The following is a 23,530-nucleotide window of genomic DNA, read 5'->3' as shown; positions in this document are numbered from 1 at the left end:
GTCTACTGAGATTGGATTCTTTCGCTTAGTGTAATGTTTCAAGGTTCATCTGTGTTGTAGCATCAGTATTTCATTCATCACTGAATGATACTCCATTGTATGGATATACCATATTTTACTTATCCATTCATTAGCTGATGGACATTTGGATTGTTTTCCACTTTATGGCTATTATAAAGCTGCTATGAATATTCGTGTGTAAGTTTTTGTGTGGACACATCTTTTCATTTCTCCTGGGTATGTAGTATATCTATCTAGGAGTGGAATGCTGGGTTATATGGAAATTCATGTTTAAACTTTGAGGACCAGCCAGATTTTTCCAAAGTGGCTGCACCATATGGTCCTGTTTTTACAGATGCGGAGACTGAAGCCCAGGGAAGGAAAGTGTCACATGCAAAGCCATGCAGTTGAGTGTGAGAAAGCAGAAGCTAATCACCTACATGGCCTCAATGTCATGCCCCTCTCTAACCTCACTACTATCTCACTCTCACTCCAGCACTCTCCATACCCACTTCTGCCCCTCCATGTCCTTCCCTGCTCAGCAGCAAGTCCCTTCATGTCAGTTCCTGCAAAAGCTCCTTGCTGTCACCGTCAGGATCTAGTTCTGCCTCTGAGGGATGACTTACAAGCTCCTCTGCCATCCGGCCCTACTGCTGCCTCCTTATATCTGTTTTCTGAGGCAACTTTATTGAGCTATATTCATGTACCGAACTATTCAGCCATTAGAGTGTACCATCCACCACTCATCAATGTCTCTTTATATTCTACATTTCAGCATCACGCAGGTCTTGTTTCAGTTCTGTGAAAACACTCACCACCTTTGCTTTTGGGACTTTGCACACACTATTGCCTCTGCCTGGCATAGTCTTTCCTTGCGTATTTCTCTGGCAAATTCCGTGTGACCCATCACATCTTAATTGAGATGACACTTCTGCCGGGAAGCCTTCCCTGACCATGCAGGTTAGTTAGATGACCTGCAGGATGTTTCTACAGCCTCCCAAGGATCGTCCCTGTCATGGCATGTAACACATAAGTCTGAGTTAGTTACTTACTTACTTGATTGATTGATTGAGACAGAGTCTTGCTGTCACCCTGGGTAGGGTGAAGTGGCATCATCATGGCTCACTGCAACCTCAAACTCCTGGGCTCAAAGGATCTTCCTGTCTCGGCCTCCACAGTAGCTGGGACTACAGGTGTATGCCACCACACCCAGCTAATTTTTCTGTTTTTAGTAGAGATGGGGTCTTACTCTTGCTCAGGCTGGTCTTGAACTCCTGAGCTCAAGCAATCCTCCTGCCTCGGGCTCTGTGCCTGGCGTAAGTCTGAGCTTTTAAGGTCTGCGAGTGTATTTTGTTCATGCGCAGTGCCTGGTAACAAACATTCACTATTTGTTGAATGAACAGAAAGATCTGAAAATATCTAGTATGGCACTAAGCACATTGTAGAAAATCAACCAGTAAATGTTTGCAGACTGCATTACCTCCAAGAACAGGGGCAGTACTTCCTTTTAGGAACATTCCAGACAGTTTGGGTGATCAAAGGGCAAAACAGTATTGTTTTTTCTTATCTGGTACCCATGCCACTTTCTTTTTATCTTTTTTTTGAGAGACAGGATGTCACTCTGTTGCCCAGACCAGAGTGCTGTGGCTCAGTCATAGCTTACTGTAATCTCCAACTCCTGGGCTCAAGCGATCCTCCTGGCTCAGCCTACCAAGTAGCTAGGAATACAGGAATGCACCCCACATGGCTAATTTTTATATTTTTTTGTAGAGAGAAGGGCTCACTATGTTGCCCAGGGTGGTCTTGAACTCCTGGCATCAAGCGATCCTCCTACCTTGCCCTCCCAAAGTGCTGGGATTACAGGTATTGCACCTGGCCAACCCGGCCCAAATTTTTACTTTTTGTAGAGACAGGGTCTTGCTATGTTGCCCAGACTGGTCTCGAACTCCTGGCCTCAAGTGATACTCCCACTTTGGGCTCTGAAAATGCTGGGTTTACAAGTGTGAGCCACTATGCCTGGCCCTATGCCACTTTCTTCTGGCAACAGTATCCCACCCCAGTTTTCCTTTGGGGAATCACCCCTATCCTACCTCAGTCCTTGCAGTTTATTTAGGAGAGGTTAAGCAGTTCCTGGAATTTGCACATGACCCAGATCAATTAGATGCAATCATGAGCTTTGCTAGATTTTTTTTAAAAAGCGTTTTTCCTTTTCACTGGGGATACTAAGCTGGTGTCTTCATGAGAAGACAGATTGCCCAAGAAGAGAAGAAAGCAGACTTGAGAAGCAACTGAGTCCTGATGACATCATTTGAGGCCCTGGATTCAGCTGTGCCTGAAGTCAATTGACCCAGTGGACACTTTGTTAATAGCTGAGTCAATTTACGTTCCTTTTTAATTGCTTCAGTCAGGTTGAGTTTGATTTCTGTCACCTGCAACCGCAATATTCGTAACCCGGGTAGTGATACTCTTGTCTTTCACATACACACATGCCCATCATATCCCTTAAAGACCAGAGGAACTGAGCTGACTTTTGCCCTAAGTGCAGGTTTACCTACTGTCCTCAAATCTAGGTTGGCATTATTTTTTTCTCCAATCTACCTCAGAGAAAGAATAAGTTGTCATTTTTCTGAGTTGTGTTATGTAGCTTTCCTTGCATGTTACTTTTTTTTTTTTTTTTTTGAGACAGAGTCTCACTTTGTTGCCCGGGCTAGAGTGAGTGCCGTGGCATCAGCCTAGCTCACAGCAACCTCAGACTCCTGGGCTTAAGCGATCCTACTGCCTCAGCCTCCCGAGTAGCTGGGACTACAGGCATGAGCCACCATGCCCGGCTAATTTTTTTGTATATATATATATTTTTTAGTTGGCCAGATAATTTCTTTCTATTTTTGGTAGAGACGGGGTCTCACTCTTGCTCAGGCTGGTCTCGAACTCCTGACCTCGAGCGATCCACCCGCCTCGGCCTCCCAGAGCTAGGATTACAGGCGTGAGCCACCGCGCCCGGCCTCATGTTACTTTTTATATCATGATCATTAAGTGGACATTCATGGTGTTCTAAATAGTTTCAGGTGATACATCCAGGTTGATGGAAGAGGTAAAATGCTCATTTATAGCCTGGCCCAAACTGAACTCCAAGAAACACATACACAAGCACTGCCCCTGAACCCGTGTGCTGGTTCTGGGAAGAGCCTACTAAAACAAACTTGCCTTTCCTCTTTAATCTGCTGGAGCCAAAGACACGTGTGTGCATTTGCCACTACTATGATGGGTCAGAAAGTCTCACACACACACTAACCACCCAACTTTGCTACATAGGAAGAAGACAAACCTTGTATGGGTGAAGAGGCAGACTTGACTGTTCTGATGCACAGGAACAAGGGTGATATCACTCAGTCACCAATTTACTAGTTGCATTCCTGCCCAATCTGGACCTTTTGTAGTTCATACACTATACTACCCCCCCCACACTTCTTGGAATGCAATGAATTGTGGACATTTTAATCTGTGGACCTTTGCTGATCCTGTCCCCTCTACTTGGAATGTCCTTCTATAATGAAAAAGTCTTTCAAGGCCTGGGTCAAAGTTTAGCTCCCTTGTGAACCCTTGTTCCATTAATATTTGGTTTAAGAAGCCATTTTAACTATCTTTAAAGGTCAGGGTTTCTTAACTTGGGTCTGTGGGTCACTATGAATAGGCTTTAGAGGGTCTGTCTATGCACCCGGGTTACCTAGGAAATCTGTGTCTGCACCCACGTATGTTACTCTGGAGGGAGGGTCAGAACTTCCATCAGATTCTCAAAGAGGTCCTGTGACCTCAAAAAACAAAGGTCTTTCTCTTATGAGTTCTTTGAGGGCAAGTGTCACATCTTTTTCATCTTAGTCTCCCTGGCACTGGTCCAAGATAGACATTCACAACAGTTGGCAGATGGCTGGTAGTGATCCGCGAGGCAACACTTTCACAGGCAAAGAAGAGAAAACAGGATGGTTTAATTTGTAAAGTCAAGAGTTATTTGTTCTTAATTACAGTGCTCAACATGCAAATTACATCCACCTCTTGGTACAGAAATGGCACCCTGTCACTTCCCTGGGACTGATAATCCAGACAGAATTATTCCTGGGCACCCTTATCTGCTAGCAACTGCCCTCTCTCCTTTTTACATTGATATGTAAACTCTCTTTTGTCCAGAAAATGAGGTCTTTTGTCCAAACTGGAAAATGAGGCCTTTTGTCCAACTGAGTTGCCATTTACAGTACAAGCACCATTGATTTGTCAATGGATTTCATATATTCTGATGTCCAGATCAAGACCGTGCATTATTTAACCTGTCTTTAATGATCCCAAAGGCACTTGAGAATCCAGCAGTGCCTCAGGGTGACTGGTTTTCACTGGATAGTATTAAGAGATGTGGGTTTGCTAAGTCTGTCCTGGCCTGGGGTATTCACTCTGGAAAAAGTTTATGTGAATAAGGTCTCACACATTTGCTTTCTCTGTCATTCTGTAGGCTCAAAATGAAAAATACAGGGAGACTCATTTTGCTGATCCATAGTTTAAACTTTTGGTAGTGAAAATTTTCTACTTTTGTAAAGAAAGTTAAAAATACTAACAAAAAATTAAAGGTAAAACACAGGGTGTATGGATCCCAAGAAAACAGGACTTTACTGTGGCTAGATGTCAAGCTGACTTGTGGCTAGATGTCAAGCACATAATAATTAGTTATTCTAATAACAGTCCTTCTTCCAAAGGCTGAATTTTTGCTAAGATTTTATATATTATCAGTAGCTTGAGTTTTCCCCCTTTCTCTGACTTTCATTACTAGAGTAACCAGAAGGAATATTTAAAACATTTTTTAAACTGCAAGTCACCCAGCATACTCCTCCTATTTCCTCTAGTTTCAAACATAAAGGGGAACCCAGCTCAGACAAGAACGAGCCTTGCTGCACACCCGCCAGCTCCTGCATCCTCCTTTTTATTCCCAGAGGCGTCAGCTCCAATGAAAGTTACAAGGTTAAGTGCTACTCCAAGTTCCTGACACAGCTAATCCCTGCTCGGTCTTCAAAAAATAGAGGTCTGTAATTCCTTTTTGAACATGCCTTCAAAGTGGAGGTCTTTGGCCATTAGCTCCTCTTCGACATCATCTAGTGCCCACTGGTGATCTGTCAGCTCCAAAGCTTCCCACTCTGTCTGCAAAGGAAGAGAACACCAGGGCAGGGGGAGAGGGGCTTGTTACAGACTGCTCTGGCTGACCTTTACTGATCAGCTACTCTGGGCCAGAAGCCAGGGTAAGCTATTTACATGCATAAGATCATTCAATCCTATGATACTGCTACCCTCTTCCCCTCCCTGTCCCTTCTTCCCCTTCCTTCTCAATTTAGACATAAGGAGACTGAAGCTAAGAGAGGTCAAACAATTTGTTCAAGGTCATTAGCGCTAGTAACTAATGGAGCTGAGATTTAAATTTTGGTTCGTCTGACTCCAAATCCCTAGTGCTTAGCCTGTTTATCAGCTCACCCTAAGCACCTGCTTTGTGCCCACACTACCCTTGAGACGCATACGATAGACAAATCAGTGCTTTGTGATTCTGGGCCCTTTCATCAAGGGACTTGTCATCTGGTTTAAGTTGTGCAGGGTCAAAGATGCTTTGACATAAATGGGAGAGAATGTCTTCAATGGGCCGAAGAACATTTCCTCCAACCTATGTCCAAATACATAATGGCATTTCATTACAGTCTGTTGGAGCCCAGTAATAGATGATTTAATCACTGGAAGACTTTGATAGTGTGAAATATAAACTGTTTTGCCATAAAATCATTTGCATGTAAGCCATTAATGTTAAGCAAGAAAAAATTTGCAGAATTTTCTGAGAAATTACTTTTCTCAGAAAATTCTATTAATCTGACTACTTTTGCCTTAAATTAAATTAGTGGGTTCTTAAAAAATGTTTTATGAGCTGGACATATGCCTGTAGTCCCAGCTACTCAGGAGGCTGAGGCAAGAGGATCACTTGAGCCCAGGAGTTTGAGACCAGACTGGCAACATAAGTGAGACTTGGTCTCTAAAAATAAAAAATAAATGCCTTATGAAATTTAATGCACAGTACAAATACTAACTCATGAGTGTGGTTTTTTTGAGATATAATTCACACACCATAAAATTCATCCATTTAATATGTACAATTTACTGGATTTTAGTATATTCACAAATATGCACAACCATCACCACTATCTAATTCCAGAACACTTTCATCACCACAAAAAGAAACCCCATGCCAAACAGTAGACAGTCCCCATTACTTGCTTCCCCCAACCACTGGCAACTACTACTTTATTTTCTGTGTATTTTCTTCACTATTTTGGACATATGTGGTCTCTTGCTTGTTTTCTTTCACTTAGCATGTTTTCAAGCTTCATCTCTGTTGTAGCGTGATTCAGTACTTCATTTCTGAATACAGCTGAATATTCCATTGTACATATATTCCAAAATATTCCATTTTGTTTATCCACTCATCAGATGATGGACATATGAGATATTTTTACCTTTGACTATTATGGATCATGCTCTGAACATTCTCATGTAAGTTTCTATGCGGACATGTTTTCAATTCTCTTGGGTATTTACCTAAGCTGAGAGTGGAAATGCTGGGTAATACAGTAACTACGTATGAGGGTTCCCATTTCTCCACTTCCTCACCAACACTTGTTATTGTCTATCTTTTTGATTATAACCATCTGAGTGAGCGTGAAGTGGTATCTCACTTGGCTTTGATTTGCATTTCTCAAAAAGCTAATGATGCTGAGCATCTTTTCATGTGCTCATTGGGTATTTGTATATCTTCTTTGGAGAAATGCCTATTAAGTCTTCCAGTCCAAGAACATATCTTTCCATTTACTTAGGTCTTTTTTTTTTTTTTATTTTTTATTTTGAGACAGGGTCTCCCTCTTTTGCCCGGACTAGAGTGCAGTGGCATCATCGTAACTCATTGTAGGCTCAAGTTATCCTCCTGCCTCAGCCTCCCGAGTAGCTGGGACTATAGGTGCGTGCCACTATGCCCAGCTAATTTTTTTATTTTCTGTAGATACAGGGTCTCACTATATTGCTCAGGCTGGTCTCAAACTCCTGGCCTCAAGCAATCCTCCCACCTTGGCCCCCCAAAGTGTTAGGATTACAGGTGAGTCACTATACCTGGCCCTAGTTTTGCTAAATTTAAATTCAAGTGATAGAACCACATTGCCCTCACTGCAGGAAATTGATTTTTAAAGTAACTCTCTGGTAACACCTTTCACAGCCTCACTGTAGCTCTAGGTGAATGGAGTGTACCTTGAAAGCTTTGTTGGTATCTGCAGGCATGGCCATGGCTGCTCCAGTCATCTGCTCCTGCATCATTCGTGATTGGTCAGCAGCTGCAGCATAAGACATGCCTACGTGAGCACCAGGGCTCAGCAAGCTCCCTAGCACCCAAGAGGACGACTAGGCCTCACATAGCACTTATAGCTGCTCGGTGGTAGGTTAGAGAATCAAACGACAGGTTCACTGACTGGCCCTGTTCCCTGTTGGCTATGTTACCGTGGGAAAGTCACTTTATCTCTCCTGAAAAATGGTGGGGGATAATAGCAAAAGACAGGTAACTAAAGGAAGCTCTAAATTTTATTTTATTTCAAATTTCGACAACAGTAACAATAGCCACCAGTTACTGATCAACTACTACATATCAGGTACTTCACTAAGTGCTTTGCATATTCTACCTCTTCTGCTCCTAGTTACCCCACAGGTTAATTAATAAGGTCCCTATTTACAGATAAGCAAACAGAAGATTAGAGTGGTTAAGTAACTTGTCAGAGGTCCCAGCCATTTAAAAAAGTGATCCAGGATTAGTACTGGAAAGGACTCTAGTCCATGAACTAACTAATCAAACCGGTTAGTTGAAGCTTTACATCTACAGGCTTATATTATTAGTGCTGGATCCTTCACATGAATGTATCAGACTTCAGAGAATCAGTATTCTCCTAGTGATTGCTAGGGAGAATTTAGATCTTCAGTTTAATCCCTGGAATTTTTAAGACTCTTCCAGAAACTTCAGAAACTTCAGGAATGAAGCGCCGTATTTGACTATGCTAATGAACAGCGTAACCTACATGACTTCTCCAGCTCTAGCATGGATGATTCATGAATCTATTGAAGTATTTGCTCATTAAACCTGACATACTTCTTACCATTATCTTGGCCCAAAATCAGAGAGTAAATGCTCCGAAGCCCAAACACATTAAGGAAGTACCAGGATGCAGAACTAACCCTGGCAAAGCAAAAGCAAAACAGTATTAAGTAGTTATTCCAGAAATTAATGTAGTTTACATTTTTATACCAACCAAAGTTATTCAGTGTATGTAGAGGAATCACCTGGAATAAGGTATATTCATCCAAAGCACAACCAAAGAAGAAATACAAGTTGTTAAGGCAGTCTTCCCAATACAGAAGTATATTAAATAAAAACTGAAATAGGCCTCCTGTCCTGAATCCCATTCTCTAGAGGAAATCACAAGTGTTGGTGTGTTCTATACTTATAAGAAAGGATTAAAGGTAAATTTCAGGAAACACTTGCAATACTGAAGACCATAGCTACTGTTCCAAGTTTTCAACTTTATATCACCAAGGCTTCCTTTAAGCTTAGGTTTCCCACCTTGCCCCCCTAAAATAAATATGCTTGCATATAATAAAAACTAAAAGGAGTGTGAAAAATGGCACATAAATGGAAAGAGCCACACTTCACTCTAAGACTTGGGTAACATAACAGCAGGAGTCTATTCTGGTTACTCCATTAGGCTGCAGATGAATAAATGCACTGTCTGTATGTGACGCTGATCTATCTACCACAGTAATCGTACACTCAGGTTCCAGTCTCCCCACTGTCTGTGCGAGCATGTCAGTCACATACCTGTCCAGGTGCTGAGAAAAGATAAATAAGCTTTTCTACAACCCATGAAGTTTCTGTTTAGCCCAGATGAGACTGGAAGGTAAGCATTTAATAGAATCATGCTGCTCTTATAAAGCACAGCTTTTCTCCTCCAGTAGAGCTGTGCACAGTGAAGACTCTCCCAGCATCTGGCCTGTCCTGCCTCTCCCACACAACCAGAGACGGCTCTGCTCAAACTGGCAAGTGAGTCAAGAAGACCACCAGTGACCCCCATTTTGCCCATTATTCTCCCCCTCTTCTTGTTTGGCTTCTTTTCTATGCCAGTCTGTGGGAGGCCATAGACAAAACAGCATGGAGAGGCCACGTGAAGCAGCATTACTGGGTTCCAGATATTGCAGCAGTGTTTTGTAAGAGTTTTTCAGATTTTAGGTTTTATTATTCTATTATAAAAAGTAGAGTAGTAAATAAAACATGGGTGCTGGATTTGGATGGACTTTGTGGTCAAATCTCACCTCCTCTACAGACTTCATAGACTGCTATGAGGATAAAATATTGAAAACACATAGCACAGTGAATGGAACTAATGAAAACTATTAATGTTATCATTAGTAATAATGTATTTTGGAAAAAAATAATAAAAATATCCATTCCCATAAGCTCCAGGGTGTTGCTGAAAAGGTTTGCCCTGGCCAGAATTCCTGGCTTAATCTTTTAAATTTCTGGAGGTCGACACATCCACTCCTGCATTCCTAAGCCCAAGCAGCTAGAGAAGAGAGGGTGACTTTTCCTTCCCTTTTGTAAGACGCATGTAAAAGTTGCCATAAACCACCCATGACATTTCGAGTGGAATTTCAATGAAAAATAAACTTTAAACACCTATTCCAGTGAATTATGCAAGTTGGAAATCTTGATCTTTAAGAGACACTGGTTTTAGATTTTGGTTTGTGTTTTTTATTAAATAAAAGAAAGTTCTTACCAGGATGCATCTAATGTAAGTAGTTCGATTCCTTGCTGTAGCATAGGCTTAAAACGGAGGGTCAGTGGAAATGGGACTTTGGCTGCAGAAAACAAAAAAAAAGTTCACAACCACTCTGAGCTGTTTTATTTTAGAATAGTTTAAGTGTGAATGCATGTATTCTTTCCCTGTGGAGGTGGGAACTTGCCACAAAGCTTTTGGAAAATGATTTCTACAAGGAAATTGTAGCCGTTTCTGAAGAAAAAAACAGTCAAAGTATCACTCTGCTCTACTTTCCTTGAATAATATCACCTTTTAGATTGCTTAGGAAGCAAAGACTCAAAGTAAGCTGTGACCTAAAATCTGGAAAAAAACTGCAATTATCCCTTAAACCCTGAATGGAATACATATACACAAAGAACTACATTACTAAGAAACCAAATTGATGAAAATCAAGTCAACTTATAAACAAATAGATTGCAAACTTACCCTAACCCCTAGCAAATGAAGCCAAAATAGAAAGAGGCTTCCCTTTATCCTACTCAACTAGAATTACTATATTAGTTTTGGACACAAACTAGCAAATTGCTCGTTTGAGTCTCTATTAGTAAAAAGCAAAAACCATCCACATGATGAACTTAGGATCATTTTGTGACAAGAGTCATAAAATCATAGCTTTTTTTTTTGAGACAAAGTCTCACTCCGCTGCCTGGGCTAGTGTGCAGTGGTGTCATCATAGCTCACTGCAGCCTCAAACTCCTGGGCTCAAGTAATCCTCCTGCCTCAGTCTGCTGAGTCTATAGGCGTGCACCACTACACCTGGGTAATTTTTCTATTTTTTGTAGAGAAGGGGTCTCACTATGTTGCCCAGGATGGTCTTGAACTCCTGGCCTCAAGTGATCTTTCTGCCCCAGCTTCCCAAAGTGCTAGGATTACAGGTGTGAGCCACCATACCCAGCCCTAATTTTTTTTGTTCAAAGAATGTTACCAGTTTCCACAAGAAAACACAGGAGCTGTGAAATTAGTATCTCAATAGCACTTGGATTTCTCTGAAAAGGGACATGGGAAAGGAACACAGATGAAGTAAACATGAAGTCTGCTGGGTCTGTAACTTACTTGTGACAAAGCCTGAAAACGTCATGTTGATCCATCCACCAATAAGAATCATAGGGAGGACATTTGTTACATTCCCTTTCATCATGTCTGTGAGCATAGTGGGATCTAAGACAAAAAGCACAAGACACCACTAGATTTTACCTCTGTTGGCAGGGACTTTCTTCTGATTTTCTACAAATTTTTAATGTACTTGATAATTAAAGACAAGTTCATTATAAAAAAATTTAAATGACATAGAAATGTTATGATCTAGACAGCTCCTCTGAGCCTACTCTCTGAACTCTTAACTGTTTATTGTATATCCTTGCATCTTTTATACACATATACACGATAATTTACATATAAATGCATACCCAATAAAGGGATACTATGCTTACTACTCTGCTTCTTAATTTAAAAAAATTAATATATTGTGGATGGCATTTCCACACTGATATAATATATATCTCTCGATATTTTCAAAGCTTGCATAGGATGCCACTGTGTGGTCACACTGATCACTTTTGGGTGGATCTACAGATTGTTTCTAATTTTTTTGCCAATAAATGATGCTACCAACAACTATCTCATGCATAAATCTGCATGTTTCTGTGTTTCTGTGAGAGAACATCTAGAAGAATTTCTGGGTCAAAGGATTTGTACATTTAAAATCGACAGACATTGTCATATTGTCCTTTGTTTGACAAAGGCCTACCATTTGGCATGTCTACCAATGGTGAGAGGGCCTAACTTCCCCTGATTTTTGTCAACAGTGGCTTTGGTCAATTTTTTCAATCTCTGCCAATTTAATGGGCTAAAAAAGGACATCTTGTTTTAATTTGTATTCCATAGATTATTAATGAGGTCAATTATCTTTTCATATACTTATTGGTCTTTTTGTCTTATAAGTTTCCTTAAAGACTTATTAAAATTAATTCCATACAATCTTAATTACTTAAAAAAAAAATTAACTCCTGTACCTTCTGAATGGGTTTAAAATAGCTGGTTATCTTACCAGAAACAAGTACTACTAAAATGAGAGGACACTCAACACAGAACAATGAATTACTTTTTCTTCAAACACGCTTTATTTTTCACACAGTTGGGATCAGTGGAAGTAAGAAATCTGTTAGAGCTAAAATTGTAGGGTGGACCAAGCAATCATGTCTGACAAAGAAATGGCTGGCCTTGGGAAGTAGTGAGCTCCTCATTCAGGCAGGAGCAGGGCGACCATCTGTCAGCGATAGGATCCAGGCGCTAGGTGGGAGCTGGGGCTAGAATGCTTTTCCAGCAATGCTCCATAGAACCCTGGTCCTGAGGAATAGCAACAAGGAGAAACCCAGGGATAATGGCTCTGGCCTCCCTACTCCATTAGCCAAGAGCTCTTTTTTTTTTTTTTTAATTTGTTTTATACACTGGGGTTCCAGATTTATTTGAGAAAGAGAACTCCACTTCCATAGATCCCCGTATTAGATTATTTCTAAGGTCCCTTGGATTACTATCTTCTACAATATTTAAATAAAATTACATCCTCCCTCCACCCTTTCCTTTGCCCCACTCAATAACCAGTGTTAAAAATCCTCCTTAAAGATGAGAGAAGGGAATAAACATACCAGTCATAGGAGAAGGTGGCACTACCTTCCTTTTAGTTTTTTTGAAAAATCCATCCTCTGGGTTGTTGAAGTAATATTTTCGTGTCAAGAAAGACTAGTAGAAAAAAAAGCTTTTTAAGTCTAAGAACTGTGACATTGCAAACTGTCAAATTATTCTCCAGAGGCTTCATCAGAAGGCCCCTGGAGTATGCTCTTACACCCGGAGCTGTCGTTCTACCTGGCAGCTGACCTGACACTTTAGCTGAGTCACATTTAAAAACAATTTCCCAAGAAGGATGAGGTCACACTGACAGTAAACACCACCGAGCCACAGCTTAATTACTGAGTTGCCAACCTTCAGCTTCCCCCAGAGTCCCCTTATAAAACATTCAGATATCTACTGCCCTCAATGATGAACTGTGGAGCTATTTAATAAAAGATAAATGAGTACCTGTTTGGGAATGTATTTTCCATTTTCCCTGAGGACTCTGCTTCGAATTAGGACTTGACTGAAAAATACAACCGAGACAATGAGATTTTTAAAAGTGAAACACTAGAAGAAAATGAGAGAGTAAAGTAGAAGACCTATTTAAACACAAGAGAGGACCTATTTGGCAATAGCTCTGTGCGGAAACTTTCCAAAATGCAAGTATCTTTAAAACCAACATATTTAATCTAACAGTCAGGTTTTCAGAAAAGTATTTCTCAGAAGTGTCTATGTTTCTGAACAAATAAAGATTTCTGAGGAAGGCACATTTGGGACATTACATTCAGGTTTTTCTTACTTCATAATAAGCTACAGAGGAACTTTCTCTGAGTGAAAGGAGTAGCAGTTGGATGCTGTTCCAAAGATTTGGAGGCAGGAGGAAGTGGGGTGAGGATAAAAGAAGGAACTTCTTAATATCCACTGAGAAATGAGTACAGGACCTGAGAGGGCTATCTGATTGACAACAAAGAGAAATTCCATCCAGGATTCAGTCTGTTAGAAAGCTCTCAATAAACATTTATTGAATTAATAAATGAAATTACTTGGTGATTAGAGCATAGTTGATCATTAAAGATAATAGAGTGCTATATAGCAAGTGGATGTTGCTAAGATACAAATACCAAACAGAACAGAGATACAAAATACTAATTTTTTTCTAGGTATTCAAAAATTGTTCAAAGGGGGAAAAAGCCCTTAAATTGATGGAAATCCTTCTTGAAAAGTGAAAAAAAAAATTATAGACAGAAATGAATACAAGAAAACTGTGCTTGGTTTTCTCTCTCTCTGCTCCTCAGGACAAATCACCTGCTCTAAGCAGTCAGTACCTGCGGGGTCTCCTTATCACTCTACACATGTCCTAGCTTCTCCACATGCTGATAGTGCCCTAGTGCCCTTTCCTTCACCGACTCTACCCCATCATGCCTTAACACCTTCTTCAAGCCCTATCTTCTCCATGAAGTTCTTCCTGATGCTTAGAGACCTTGTGGAATTCTCTGTTCTTCTCCCTCTTCATCTCGTTAAACCGTACAGTTGTCTATGGTATATACAGGCCTGTCGAGGTAACATGTAATATATCCTGCTCCCTGGGTGCTAGCCTAAAGATACTCAAAGTGTGGCCTATGTACCAATGCTGGTCTGTGACAAGATAAGTACAGACATTGAGTGCAAGGGTTTATAGAGTTTTATAATAGTTTGACATTCTCATAACATGCAAATATGTGATCAAAATATTTTACAAAAGCATCAGTCTGGCCGGGCGCGGTGGCTCACTCCTGTAATCCTAGCACTCTGGGAGGCTGAGGCGGGTGTATGGCTTGAGGTCAGGAGTTTGAGACCAGCCTGAGCAAGAGTGAGATCCTGTCTCTACTAAAAATAGAAAGAAATTATCTGGCCAACTAAAAATATATATAGAAAAAATTAGCCGGGCATGGTGGTGCATGCCTGTAGTCCCAGCTACTTGGGAGGCTGAGGCAATAGGATCGCTTAAGCCCAGGAGTTTGAGGTTGCTGTGAGCTAGGCTGACGCCATGGCACTCTAGCCCAGCCAACAGAGCGAGACTCAAAAAAAAAAAAAAAAGGAATACAACTTTAGTATTTAAAAGCAGTACTTCTCAAACTAGTATTCCATATTAAGAATCTATGATTTTTTTTTCCTTTCCAAAGAGTCAGTATATTTTTCAAGTTTGAGAACCACTTTTCACATACATTCTATCTCCAAATATGGTCTAACATACTTCACTCATGTATTTTTCATTTAATACATTTTAGAAAAAATTTAGTTAAGTTTTGAAGGAGTGAAAGCTTAATCATTTAAGAAATCAAACTTCCCATTTTATGATCACTCAGGCTAATGGAAATTTATACTGTACTTAGAGAAATGTTTTACAATTAAAAACATCTTTTCCTTGGACTTAGGCCAGTTCAGGATGCATAGCATTCTACTCAAGTTCAAATGATGTCTTCGTGGGGCAGAGTCACACCATGTCAGAGCTGGCATTATCCAATCACCTCACTTAAGGGATAGTGCAATTACGACAAGAAATGTTGGGTTTTCTCTAAAACAGTGGTTCTCCATGGGGGCAGTACTGCCCTCTAGGGGGCCTTACAGAAATCTGTGGAACTTTTTTAACTCAATGCTGGGGACAGTCAAGTAATACAAAGAATTGTCTCATGTCCCACACTTTTTCTTTTTCTTTTTTTTTCAGAGATGGAGTCTCATGCTGTTGTCTAGACTAGAGTGAATGAAGTGGCACCATCATAGCTCACTGTAACTTTGAATGTCTGGGCTCAAGTGATCCTCCTGTCTCAGCCTCCTGAGTAGCTGGGACTACAGGTGTGCAACATCCTGCCCAGCTAATTTTTAAAATTTTTTTGTAGAGATGGGGTCTTGTTATGTTGCTCAGGCTGGTCTCAACCTCCTGGCCTCAAGCGATCATCCCATGTTGGCCTCCCAAAGTGCTAGAATTACAGGTGTGAGCCACCGAGGCCAGCCCAGGCTGGTTTTTATACATAGTAAATTCGCAGGTATGCAAGCACCAAGTAACTACAGGGAAAAATTGCACTTTGGTTTATTCAGAACTTTACCAAGGGTAGTTCAGCATTTAGGAAAATCACATTGAGAGAGTACTGCCTTCTGTGATATTTAAGTAGCTAACACATCTGTATCAGTTAGGAGAATCACATTGAAACAGCACTACTTTCTGTGATATTCATGTAATTAATACATATGTATCAGTCCACAACTGAATATGACCCAATTATGGTGATTTTACAGAGAGGCACATGCATCTGACTTCTGCATTACATCTTGTGAACAAACACTTAAGAAATATAAATTATCTTATTATAAATTACTTTCCTTTTATTTTTCCTGATTATTACAACTACAGCATTTATTATTTTTTTAAATGTTCTGTGTAGACTGCACTAACTTTGAATTTTATTTTGGGGTTAAAAAGGAGAGATTTAGATTGAATATATTCAGAAACATCACTCTAAAATCATATAGTGAACCAAAGGTGGAAAACTGTGGCAGAGAATCTATGACAGCAGGAATTGGGGTTAAGAGGATTTAACTTAGAAGTGAGACTGATCTAATTTCAAGTACAGGCACAATATTTTGCTAGTTTGGTTACTGTGGGAAGGCTACTTAACTTTTCCCAGCTTTCTTTTTTTCAACTGTAAAAAGGGGTTTTGGATTATCTACCTACCTCATTGGCATTGTAAGGATAGAATAAGAACAATTTTTAGGTGTCAATAAATGCTAAATGTCTGACCTTTCTCCACTTTTGTATCCCTCTATAGCCTTTCTTTGTGTGGTAAATTGACTTAATGTTAGTAACAGGGGCCTGGTTCTTGTCAATTCTGAAACTGATGCCACAGAAAAATAATTAAAGTGGTCACTGTGGTATAGTGGAAAGAAACCCAGACTTGGGAACCAGAAGACTTGGCTTTGAGTCCTGAATGTTACCATGTGTGACCATGGAAACTTTTTAAGCTCCAGTTTCTATAAAATGGGAGAAGAGTACCTACCTTATAGAGTTGCTTCGAGTTTTAAGTAAGTTAATGAATATAAGCGCTTAGCATAGTGCCTGGTATAGAATAAGTGTTGGTTTATTATTTTTCTTACCATAATTGGGAAGGACAACTGAAAATGATAAAGCAGTGCTTCCCAAACTTCAGTCATTCTCATTCCACATTAGAATTTTTTGTCTTATTCACCTACTAGCACTTGTACTATTACACACCTAATATTTTGCATGTATCATCTTTTTTTCTACCTACATAAGTTTTTAATTTAAAGGAATCTTTAAATTACTAGCAAATGCAAATCCAGTATTAATTGCCACACAAAGAAAGTAACTGTTTAAAATAAATACAATAGAAATAAAACGTTATTATTAAATTTTAAATAGATATGTGACCTGTGGAAAGTTCTGAGCCTGAGGCTTGCTCTCTTTGTTAAAATGATAGATTAATAAGTGATATGGAGGTCTTAAAGATATAGTAACACCTGAGATGGTCTCGGAAAATAATCAGAACAATCGATTGAAAATTATTTTAATATAGAAGGGATGTATGTCTAGATACCACCTCAAATCTTCTCAAATTCCTGTCCCCGCAGATAAATACCGTAATGAAGCATGTGAGGAAGAAGTTGCCTCCACTTCAGGAAGGAAAATATTAATTACAGCTCCTCACATCTCTAATGGCAATTTTACAGTTTGCAAAGCGCTTTCTTACTTAGCATCGCAGGGGACAACACAGCATTAATTCGGTAGAACGGAGATTATCACACCCACCTGACTGGATGTTGAGAAGGCTAAAAGCAGTAACGCACCTGGCACTCAGTAGGCACTCTTCCCAACGAAAGAGTGGGACGGGATAGCTCATAGATAAGTCCACTGAGGATTGGCGACTAAACTAATATTAATTTTTTGAGCACCTAAAACGTCCCAGACCCTATGCTAGGGGCTTTACAGACGTCATCTAATTTGATCCTCACGCCTGCTGTATGAGCAGGTATCATCCTTACTTTACAAAAGACAAAAATTAAACAGAGGCAACAGCTAAGGTCACCCTGCCAGTGGGGGCGCGACGCGAACCCAAGCAAACTGACATAACTTCTGCACTTTCTCGCCCAAGGTCAAGAGAGTGAGGTCGGCCGAAGAAGGGAGGGCACTGACCTGTCAGACACTTGTTCCTGGGTGAGCTTCTTGTCGCTCTGCAGCAGGATGGACACGTAGTGGCGGATCATGCCCACGAAGAAAGTGATGATAACGATGGGTAGGACCACCCAGAGCCGGATGTTGGAGTCAAGCAGCAGTTCTGGCCCCGCCATCTTCTCTGAAAACCCGCTCCCAGCCGAAAGTAGCCGCGTTTCTCTTGGGGGCGCACGCGCTCCTCTTCCCGTTCGCTGCTGGGCCTCCTCACACCCCTCAGCTCAGCCGGCCCGGGAGTCTGCGGCAACCCCAGCCCCACGCACTGCTTCCAGGTGGGCCGCCCGGGCGCCCACTTCCGGCGCGGGTATTTGACGTCAGGACGCGGGGCGCCTCGGTAGCGACAGAGCGGCGTTGCGGCAGGCGGGAAAGTCGAAAGCTAGAGGTGACGACGGCTTGTCGGTGGGTGAGTGGAGCAGCGGTCGTACTCTCCCAAGGAAGGCCCCGCGCCCCTGCGGCCTAGTCACTAGGCCCAGGCTGAGCCCGGCTTTCCCCCTGGGGCTCTGTGCTTCTTCATCTGCCCTATCGTGGGATAATCCCCCCAGGTACCTCTCTGCGTAGTTACAATGACGAACCAAGATGGATTTTACTTTCCCCTCATCCCCTACTTCTCGATGGCCTCCTAGTCCAGGCAGTAGGCCTCATCTGTCTTTTAGGCTTTGTTGGAAGCCAGATGGAATCACACGTGTTAAGGGCAGGTTCCCTGCAGATAGACCGTCCTGACTTGCCTTAGTTTTTCCATCTGCGAAATGGCTGATAATGGTTATAAATATTAAACGAGACAAGGGATAAATAAAGAAAACTCAGCACAGTGCCCGGTACTTCGTAAATGTTAACTACTATAAGTGATTATTATAATCAAGTGTAAATATAGGTGGTAAGGAGTGCAGGTTGTGGAGCCAGACTGCCTGAGTTAGAATCCTAGCTCTGTCACTGATTATGAGAATAATAATGGTACCTACTTCAAAAAGTTTGTGAGAGATAAATGAATTATTAGATATAAAGTACATAAAACAGTTCTTGTTAGCGATTAGTATTTTACCTGCCTTGCCAGCCATTTCCACTCTGAATATTCTCAAATTTTCTCTTTATTCTGGAGTCTGTGCTGGGCACTAGGGACACTGAGGTAAATGAGGCTGGCTTCCTGCTCCAAGGAGCCACATAGTCTGACCCTATCGTGATGTGATATGGGTTCCTAAGTATACTCTGGAGCAGGGAAGCTGGAGTAGCAAACTCCCCTAGGGATAGGAGGAATACTTTTCAAGGAAAATGACATTTGACTGAGTCTTTAAGGGTGAGTAGAAATTTCCAGGCAGATAAGAGCATTTCAGATGAAGAGACCACTTTTGTACAAAGGCACTAAGACCAGGAAGGTTCTGGTTTACAAGATAAAACCAGAAGGTTATGTGATTCAGGCCCTCCCCTACCTGTACAGTGTCATTTCTAATTCTGCAGGCTCCTTTCTGTTTCAGTATGAGTTTTTCTTTGCCTGGACTACTACTCTTGTACCTCTTCTACTGGCTAACTCCTATTCCAACTCTCAAATCCCTGCTTAAAAATCACTTTCTCAGGGAGATTGTCCCCAAGAAATTGTCCCTGATTTTCTTCACCACTTGCACTCTCAAGTAGATAAATTTCCTTGTAAGCCCTCATAGCATCCTGTACTTTTCTTTTATAGCACTTACACAACTGTAGTTAAAAACATAGACTATTTGTTACTATATTATAAATTCCCTGAGGACAGAGATCATGTCTGTCTTGTTCACAATTGTAACCCCAGCACCTAGCAAAGTCCCTAATATGTAATATTGAATTAATGAGTTAAAGGAGGGGTAGTTTGGGGCCAGATGATAAAGGGTCTTGAATCTCAGATGGAGAACTATGGGTTTGTCCTTCAGCAACAGGCAAGTGGTCTGCCTAAAGAAGGACCTAGGTAAACAAATCTTGAAAGGAAGACAGTATTGGCCAGAGGTAGGTGTTGAAAATTGCTCAGCACCTGGATTTAGATAGCATTAGTATGAAGACTAGAACTCCTCTAGTTTTGGATATAGCAGTTTCTTTGAGCTATAGCGTTAACTTCTCAGAATTTAGGTTCTAGAGGATAACTTCTATTTTCTGATTTTGCTCTAGGAAGTAATTTATAGGCAAAAGACTTTGGTCAAAATGGTTTCCAAAAGAAGATTGTCAAAATCTGAGGATAAAGAGAGCCTGATGGAAGAGGCTTCCAGTAAGTGTCTAGTCATTTGTTGCTTTATTTACTGTAGCAAATGTGTGAGGCACTTAAAGAGATGTAAAGTTCTTATTTTTCAAGTGCTGAGAGTCATCAGGGCTAAATGGATAGAGCACACAGAATCTAGTACCAGGAAATTTGGGATGGACTTTCTGCCTCTAATTCCACATATGACTTTGGGGATGCCCACAGCCTCTGAGCCTCAGTCTCCACATTCACAAGAGGAATTAGTATTATAGACTTTATCTACTGTGCATCATCTAGGTGCTAAGACACAAACATACAACATAGTCCCTACTCTTTAAAAAACCTCCCTTAAAAAAATTATGATCTATTCTCCATGATCTTAGCAAGGTGGGAAAAAAATTATGGTCTAGATAAATGTATAAAAAAAAGGTCTATGATAGTGATGTATAAAGGAAAGACGTATCAAAGCAAGCACACCAGAGGCAAAGAAGCAGTGCAGACTCTGTCCTCATGAGATTGTGTTTGACAAAAGACATTAAGAGTTCCAAAGAGAAGGCATTGATAGTCCTTTTCACTTATTACACTCATCCACTATATTAAAGCAGTTCTAACTTGTTGATTGAAGAGTTATTTCTTTTTGTAATTAAAAAAGATTTTTTTTAGCTGGTCAAATTTAGCAATGTGGAGTTTTATACTAACTTTAGTGACACTAATGTTAATAAGTTCTGATATGAAGAGTTATTTTGTATTAGGTTATTGGAATGTAGGTTTGATTCTTGATCAAATACAACTGAAGTTGATTAAAATGCTTGTTGAACAGCATTTAGAATGATTAAAATTTCAAGGCCAAAAGCTATATAAGGAACAGGCTTGATTTAGAAAAGGAAATTCTGAGGCTCTAACAATGTTAATAAAGGGATTGTAGACTATAGAGAAATTGTTAGAAATTTTGAAATGAAGAGGTATAATTTACAAAGTCACTAAAAGTAAATATCATACTTTGGAAATACTGTTCCCCTAAGGGAAGAGACTTCTGAATTAAGTTTATTGGAAGGGACTTGGGTTTTCCAATGATGAGCAAACTGAATCTGTCATTCTGGTTATACATTAAATTTCTTTAATTATAAATTTAATTATAATTAAATTTCTGGTCTTTGTTTCATTCTGCTTAAGGCTTTATTAGAGAGAGGAAGAGGAATTAGAGGAGGAAGAAACAGTACAGTTGCCTCATTAAAGGAAAGAGAAGATTTTATACTTGGCTTCAAGTACCTGTTTGTGTTTGTTTATTTATTACTTCATTACTTTTTGTAGGTTGAAAGCCTTGGATGAAACCAATCTGGGTTTTGTATTCAAAGATGGGATGCAGGAGAACCTGCCCCATTCTGTGGACCCTTGTATACACATCATTGAGTCTCAGATTTGGTGTGCATAGGATTATTACCTAATGAGTTTGTGAAAAATTCAGACTCCCAGGTCTTACTCCCAAGATTTTGACTCAATGGCTCTGGGATATGGCCTAGGAATATACATTTTAATAAGCTTCCCAGTGATTTCAGTGCAGTGGTTTGCAAGCAACAGCTTGAGCAACACTAGTTTAGAATTTGGGTGGAAAATACTTTCATAATTATCGTTAAAATGGCACATTTTGAATTTTTCAAATGAAAACTTGATAGGCAAATATAATTCTATTTGCTGATTGTTTTATTTATTTGTTTGTTTGGAAGCCACTATTGTTGACGATTGTTACAGATAGCTTATTTCACTACAGCATCAATTCTAGTACAATTCTTCAGGAACACACCAATTTTTCTCTCAGGGTTATTAGTCCTGGTTTTACGTTCTAATCTTTGCTTTATTATTTTTTACATTCTTGAAAATTTTCTCTACTTTCAGAAGCCAGGAAACAACCACTTTCCAAAAAGACAAAGAAATCTCATATTCCCAATGCAGTTGAAGAAAATGATAGTGTCTTTGTAAAACTTCTTAAGACATCAGGAGTTATTCTTAAAACCGGAGAGAGTCAGAATCAACTAGGTAATATGTTAATCTAAATCTGTTCTTTGAGTTTAGTGAAAGGGCTCAGGACTGAATCGTGGCTTTTCCAAATAGAGAAATAATGAATATTAGAAATAAGGGGCCATCCATCTTGAGACAAAGACAAAATTGCTTTATAGAGAATATTGTTACAGTCTTTGGTCCTAGTTAACGTATGTTAAGTAAAGTACTTATGCTTTTTTTCTTTTAGGAAAAAAATGTTATATACTAGTATTCCTTTGTGTTTTCTTGTGAAAAAATAAATTAATACCCAGGAAGAAATTATATCTGTGTGAGAATAACTTCAGAAGAAAAAAAATTTTTTTTCTTTTTTTTTGAGACAGGGTCTCACTCTGTCACCCAGGCTAGAGTGCAGTGGCACAATTAATTATAGTTCACTGCTGCCTCGAACTCGTGCACTGAAGCAATCCTTCCACCTCAGCCTCCTGAGTAGGACTACAGGCGTGCCACACTGGCTAATTTTTCTTATTTTTTGTAGAGATGGGATCTTGCTGTGTTGCCCAGGCTAATCTTGAACTTCTGGGCTCAAGTGATCCTCCTGCCTCAGCCTCCCAAAGTGCTGGGATTACAGGCATGAGTCACTGTGCCCAGCCCAGAAGAAAATTTATAAAGCCTTGTAAGGCCTTATTTGGGGGACACTGATTATTCTGTCCTGCTAAGGTTATGGCAGGTCTTTTTTAGAACACTTAGTGGCTATCCTCTATTGAAACTAAGTCTTTACTGTAGATTTAGAAGATGTGGTTCTGAAATTAGGTTGCAGATATTTTTATTAGTTTCATTAGACAAGAAACTTAGGTTTTTAGGGAAGTAAATCTATGGTAGGAGAATGATGACCAGCTATTCTTTTTTCCTCGTAGCTGTGGATCAAATTATTTTCCAAAAGAAGCTCTTTCAGACCCTGAGGAAACATCCTTCTTATCCCAAAGTATGTATTTTTTCCCCTGGTATTTTTGCTTTTGCCAGCAGTACTCTGGAAGACACTGGCATAAAGTTGAGTGGGCTAGAATGATTTTTAGCTAACTGACAGCAAATGTTAAACTAAAAATCTTATTCTTCCCTTGTCTTTTTCATTTTTTAAATCTCCTTATTAAGATAATAGAAGAATTTGTTAGTGGCCTGGAGTCTTACATTGAGGACCAAGACAGCTTCAGGAACTGCCTTTTGTCTTGTGAACGTCTGCAGGATGAGGAAGCCAGGTGTGGAGAGGAGGCATGAAGTCTTGCTGAAATTCAGTCTGTTAAACTAACTGGATTGGGGGGTGAGGGGGAAAATGCAATTTTTTTAGAATTTCAATTTTGATTTATAGGCCTCTTTTCCTCAGTTTAAACCTTACATTAAAATTCTTCATTTTGTGGCCATGAGGCTAGGAACCAGAGTGTTTTCTAGACTGTGTTTCATTACTGTTGATAGAATTTCAAATCTTCACCTCTCTCTTGCTAAGAGCCATCTGCTCATGTTCTATATTTCTTGTTTAACAGGATAGTTTCTCTTTAGATATTATGTATTTAACCAGTTTTAGGAAGAAAACAT

General features: G+C 40.1%; 2 protein-coding genes across 5 annotated transcripts in view; one reads left to right on the top strand and one right to left on the bottom strand.

The window, feature by feature from the left end:
- Positions 1-3,963: 3,963 nt before the first annotated feature.
- On the bottom strand, positions 3,964-18,058 carry EMC3 (ER membrane protein complex subunit 3). Its single transcript, XM_045529744.1, has 8 exons — positions 17,716-18,058; positions 12,996-13,053; positions 12,566-12,659; positions 10,974-11,078; positions 9,879-9,960; positions 8,205-8,284; positions 7,312-7,394; positions 3,964-5,178 (listed from the first exon to the last, which is right to left on the bottom strand). The coding sequence occupies exons 1-8, from the start codon at positions 17,868-17,870 to the stop codon at positions 5,050-5,052; spliced, it is 786 nt and encodes a 261-aa protein (XP_045385700.1). The 5' UTR covers positions 17,871-18,058; the 3' UTR covers positions 3,964-5,049.
- A 60-nt stretch (positions 18,059-18,118) lies between these two features.
- The window catches only part of FANCD2 (FA complementation group D2), a 51,890-nt gene continuing 46,478 nt past the window's right edge, over positions 18,119-23,530 (top strand). For 3 of the 4 annotated variants that reach the window (XR_006729773.1, XM_045529740.1, XM_045529742.1), the window contains exons 1-5: positions 18,123-18,293; positions 19,879-19,975; positions 21,839-21,979; positions 22,858-22,925; positions 23,093-23,196. Coding sequence is in view for 3 of the 4 variants with exons in the window: in XM_045529740.1 (XP_045385696.1) it covers positions 19,912-19,975; positions 21,839-21,979; positions 22,858-22,925; positions 23,093-23,196 (377 nt within the window). In the remaining variant the exon portion in view is untranslated. Of the gene's footprint in view, positions 18,294-19,878; positions 19,976-21,838; positions 21,980-22,857; positions 22,926-23,092; positions 23,197-23,530 lie in introns of all 4 variants that reach the window. The other variant, XM_045529741.1, reaches the window with a different exon arrangement.

The sequence above is a fragment of the Lemur catta genome, chromosome 18 (genome assembly GCF_020740605.2).
Source record: "Lemur catta isolate mLemCat1 chromosome 18, mLemCat1.pri, whole genome shotgun sequence".
Lineage (NCBI taxonomy): Eukaryota > Metazoa > Chordata > Mammalia > Primates > Lemuridae > Lemur > Lemur catta.
Note: the sequence above shows the minus strand (reverse complement) of the source record. Positions and strands in the feature narration are given on the sequence as shown.